Source organism: Raphanus sativus, unplaced genomic scaffold, assembly GCF_000801105.2.
Source record: "Raphanus sativus cultivar WK10039 unplaced genomic scaffold, ASM80110v3 Scaffold5561, whole genome shotgun sequence".
Taxonomy (NCBI): Eukaryota; Viridiplantae; Streptophyta; class Magnoliopsida; order Brassicales; family Brassicaceae; genus Raphanus; species Raphanus sativus.
In genome coordinates, this window is record NW_026620860.1 from 1 (window position 1) to 3,401 (window position 3,401).

The 3,401-nt window shown below is 35.9% G+C and overlaps 1 protein-coding gene across 1 annotated transcript; it reads right to left on the minus strand.

Moving 5' to 3' along the window:
• Positions 1–1,634: 1,634 nt before the first annotated feature.
• Positions 1,635–2,670, minus strand: LOC130507759 (protein OXIDATIVE STRESS 3 LIKE 1-like). Its single transcript, XM_057002412.1, has 2 exons — positions 2,354–2,670; positions 1,635–2,228 (listed from the first exon to the last, which is right to left on the minus strand). The coding sequence occupies exons 1-2, from the start codon at positions 2,563–2,565 to the stop codon at positions 1,748–1,750; spliced, it is 693 nt and encodes a 230-aa protein (XP_056858392.1). The 5' UTR covers positions 2,566–2,670; the 3' UTR covers positions 1,635–1,747.
• Between the last annotated feature and the right edge of the window lie 731 nt (positions 2,671–3,401).

Genomic DNA, 3,401 nt, shown 5'->3' on the forward strand with positions numbered 1-3,401 from the left:
ATTAATGTACAATTTTTTAAAAATATAATAAATAAAATAATAATAATTTGTGTTAAGTTTTTAAAATAAAAGAAAAATATTATTAGCTGCAAAAAGATGAATTTTTTTTTAACAATTTTAAAACTGTCACAAAAAATTAAATCATAAACACTAAACACTATACCCTAAAAATTTATAATTTTTTTACTGATTCAATTAAATGCAAACAACTTTACATGCACAACGTCCTCATATGTATTAAACAAACATATGTGTTTTACAGAATCTGCTCGATATTATTATAATGCAATGTGATCTAAGCCAATGAAGTAGTTAAACAAATGTGTTTTCTTGCACTGTACGTCTATTTAGCTTCTTTCTATAACCTTACTTGACAAAAAAGAGAAGAGAACCCTTTTATTAGTTGAAGCTGTTGTTTCGGTTATTCAACTTCCCCGAAGAAGACACACATACTTCTTTATTTTTTGCTTCAAAGAATTCATACAACATATAACTTACATACATGAAACATCAGTGTGCACAAATAACCAAACTATAGAATACAAAAAAATACATGACAGTCTATCAAACTTGACTATAATGTTACTGCTTCGTTCAATCCAATTTTGGCTATGCAGAGAAGCAAATGACTCCGAATATTACTTACATAAAAACTATTGTTATACCATAGCAGCAAATGTTTGATCACAATGCAAGACTTCCTTTGAATGCAAGACTTCCTTTGAATAGCAGCAAATCACCATAGCAGCAATTGTTTCACCCACTTGCCTTGTCAAAATACACGACCTCCTTTGAATGTTTGATCACAACTTGATTACTAACGTAATGCTTGCGAGAAACAGGGATATAAACATCAGCTCCACGAGCAGCTCGGTTCTACAAAAATATGAAAAATGTAGATAATTATGGTCGACCTATAGAACAACAAAAAATAAGTGTAGCGACTATGAAAAACATAAAGTTTATTCTTCGTAAACGTATCAAATATTTTCCTTCTCTCTCTCAATCTTCCATAGTTACTCGGGACTGATGTTTGCTCGTCCCTTAGCTCTCCCTTAGCTCTCCGTGTTTGCTCGTCCCTTAGCTCTCCCTGTTTGCAAACGGCAAACTCATCCGATTTGGCCTTCGCAAGTAAAGTTCAAGCCAGTTGTATGTTCTCCCTAACTTTTGTCCTCCTCATCTACGCTAAGGGCTGCCTCATCGATCTCGAGGTCAAGAACACGCGACAGAAGACGGCAAGACTCGAAGGGAGAGAACGATGACTCGGATCCTTCCATCGTCGAGAGGTAATGCTTCAAAGTGTTTCTGCTTCGTGGTGGTGAGTTTCGTACGATTTTAACCATAAGTTGGAAATGTAGTTGTTTCTAAATGTTTAACGACAACGCAGCACAAAACGAATGAACAAACAAACAGTTCGCGCATGAATGGAAAAAAAATTGGTTACGTTTCTTGGAATGGAACCAAATAAGGAAACAAAGTAAAGAATTAAATGATCCGTTTTTCTTAAACTCCCTCACAGAGTGACACGTGGATCCGAGCCTTCTCATGCATTCTCACCAAAATCGTTTAAGGAAAGCCTTAAAAATGCTTCTCCTTTAATATATAGGGGATTCTCTAGATGTTACTCCAAAAAATATTAAAAGGATTTGACTTGCCTTTCCTTTAATGGAAAATGTTGACGAAAAAAAAAGGATTTAACAAAAAAATATAATTTTTAACAAAAAAAACACAAAATGTTAAATCCTTCCTACGAGTCAGTGGACCCAATACCACTCGCCGTCGCCGGAAAACACCTCGGAATTTCAGCCACCGAATACGATCTCCACGCACAAAAACCCGTTGACGACGAATGAGAAGACTTCATATTACCAAAAGACCCTTGGCTCCCAGGATACAGCGGAGGATATCCAGTGAACGTCGGACTTGTTCCCGTAGACGAGTCTCCGCCGGACGAAGAACCTTCCTCGGCAGCAACCATCACAGCAAGCGTCAACGCGCACTTGCTCTTGCTCTTGCTCGAGCTCATGGTCTGTTTCTTATAGATCCTTCCACGTGGACTCTTCTCCCAAATCTTATGGCAGAGGAGATTCCGACGACGACGACTGTAAGGATTCTCCGGCTTCGCCAAGTCTTTCATGGAAGATGAAGAAGCCAACGCCGAGGCAGCATCCTCAGCTAAATTCGTGAAAGACTTTGACTTTCCATTGTAATAATTCGATATCCCTTTCCTACACAAACCACATTCAAAAAGAAAAACATTCAGAAAAAAACTCTTACTTATGTCTTAAAAAAAAGTTTCTGACTCTCTCTAGATTCAGACAGCAAGACATTAAGTTTTGAAAGAGATTTTTACCTAACGGGTAAGACTTCTTCGAGAGCTTCCATCAAATCAAGAGGACCCTTGTCCGGAGATGACTCAGCTTCATTATCTTCCTCGTCATCGTCATCGCTATTCTTCCCAATAGAAGAATTAGAAGGTGAAGAGACCGACTCAGAAGACAAATGCAGATGATCACCGGAGATATCAAACACGTAAGATTCAATTCTATCCATCTCAGTGGTCATTTGGAGTTAGCCGAAATGAAAGAGGAAGAGACGATGGGATCTTTATAGTTTGATCTTTGTGCCTGCGTAGTCTCGTGGTCTCGTTGACTTGGTTGTTATTACTTTCTTTATTAAGTAAATGTTAAATTTTAAAATGAAAAAGTGAGAACGATGAAGAGGATAAAGTAACTGTTGACTCAACCTTATCACATTAGTGGACACGTGGCGGTTCCTTAACCGTTGCGGCTGGATAGGAACTGGGAGTGAATGTAACGTGGCAGTGCCCAGATGGCTGCTTTCTCAGAAACGGTGAGGGTTATCCACATATAGAAGATGGGACCCATAAATGCCGATTTAAGCCGACAGCATTTTATTCATGTGGTATTTATTTTCGAGAATAACTTACCTTAAGGAATAATAGCTGAAAAAGATTTCACATTAAATTTGGAAATGTCCTCTTACCAGTTACCACTTTTGGAATATTTAATGTTTATCTTCTTCTATCATTCATTATAAATTATAATCCATTGTCCAGATTTTCCAAGATTTTGTCATTATTACTTTTATAAGTAATAACAACACCATTTTCATTAACTGGGTATTATCATCATGATTATTGTATAATTACCACCATGTTCTATATATACCTTAGTAATTCATTTTATTTGATGTTTAAAGTAAGAGTTAATATATAAATTTAAGATATGCTAATCTTTTCTAAAATTTATCTTGATATATAAAAACTATTTGAAAAATTAATTAACCAATAAAACTGCCATGTTAGATAACTGATCATATATTAATCATAAATATCAAACAAAATTGATTTGTTACCTATAGTAATGAGAACATTACTT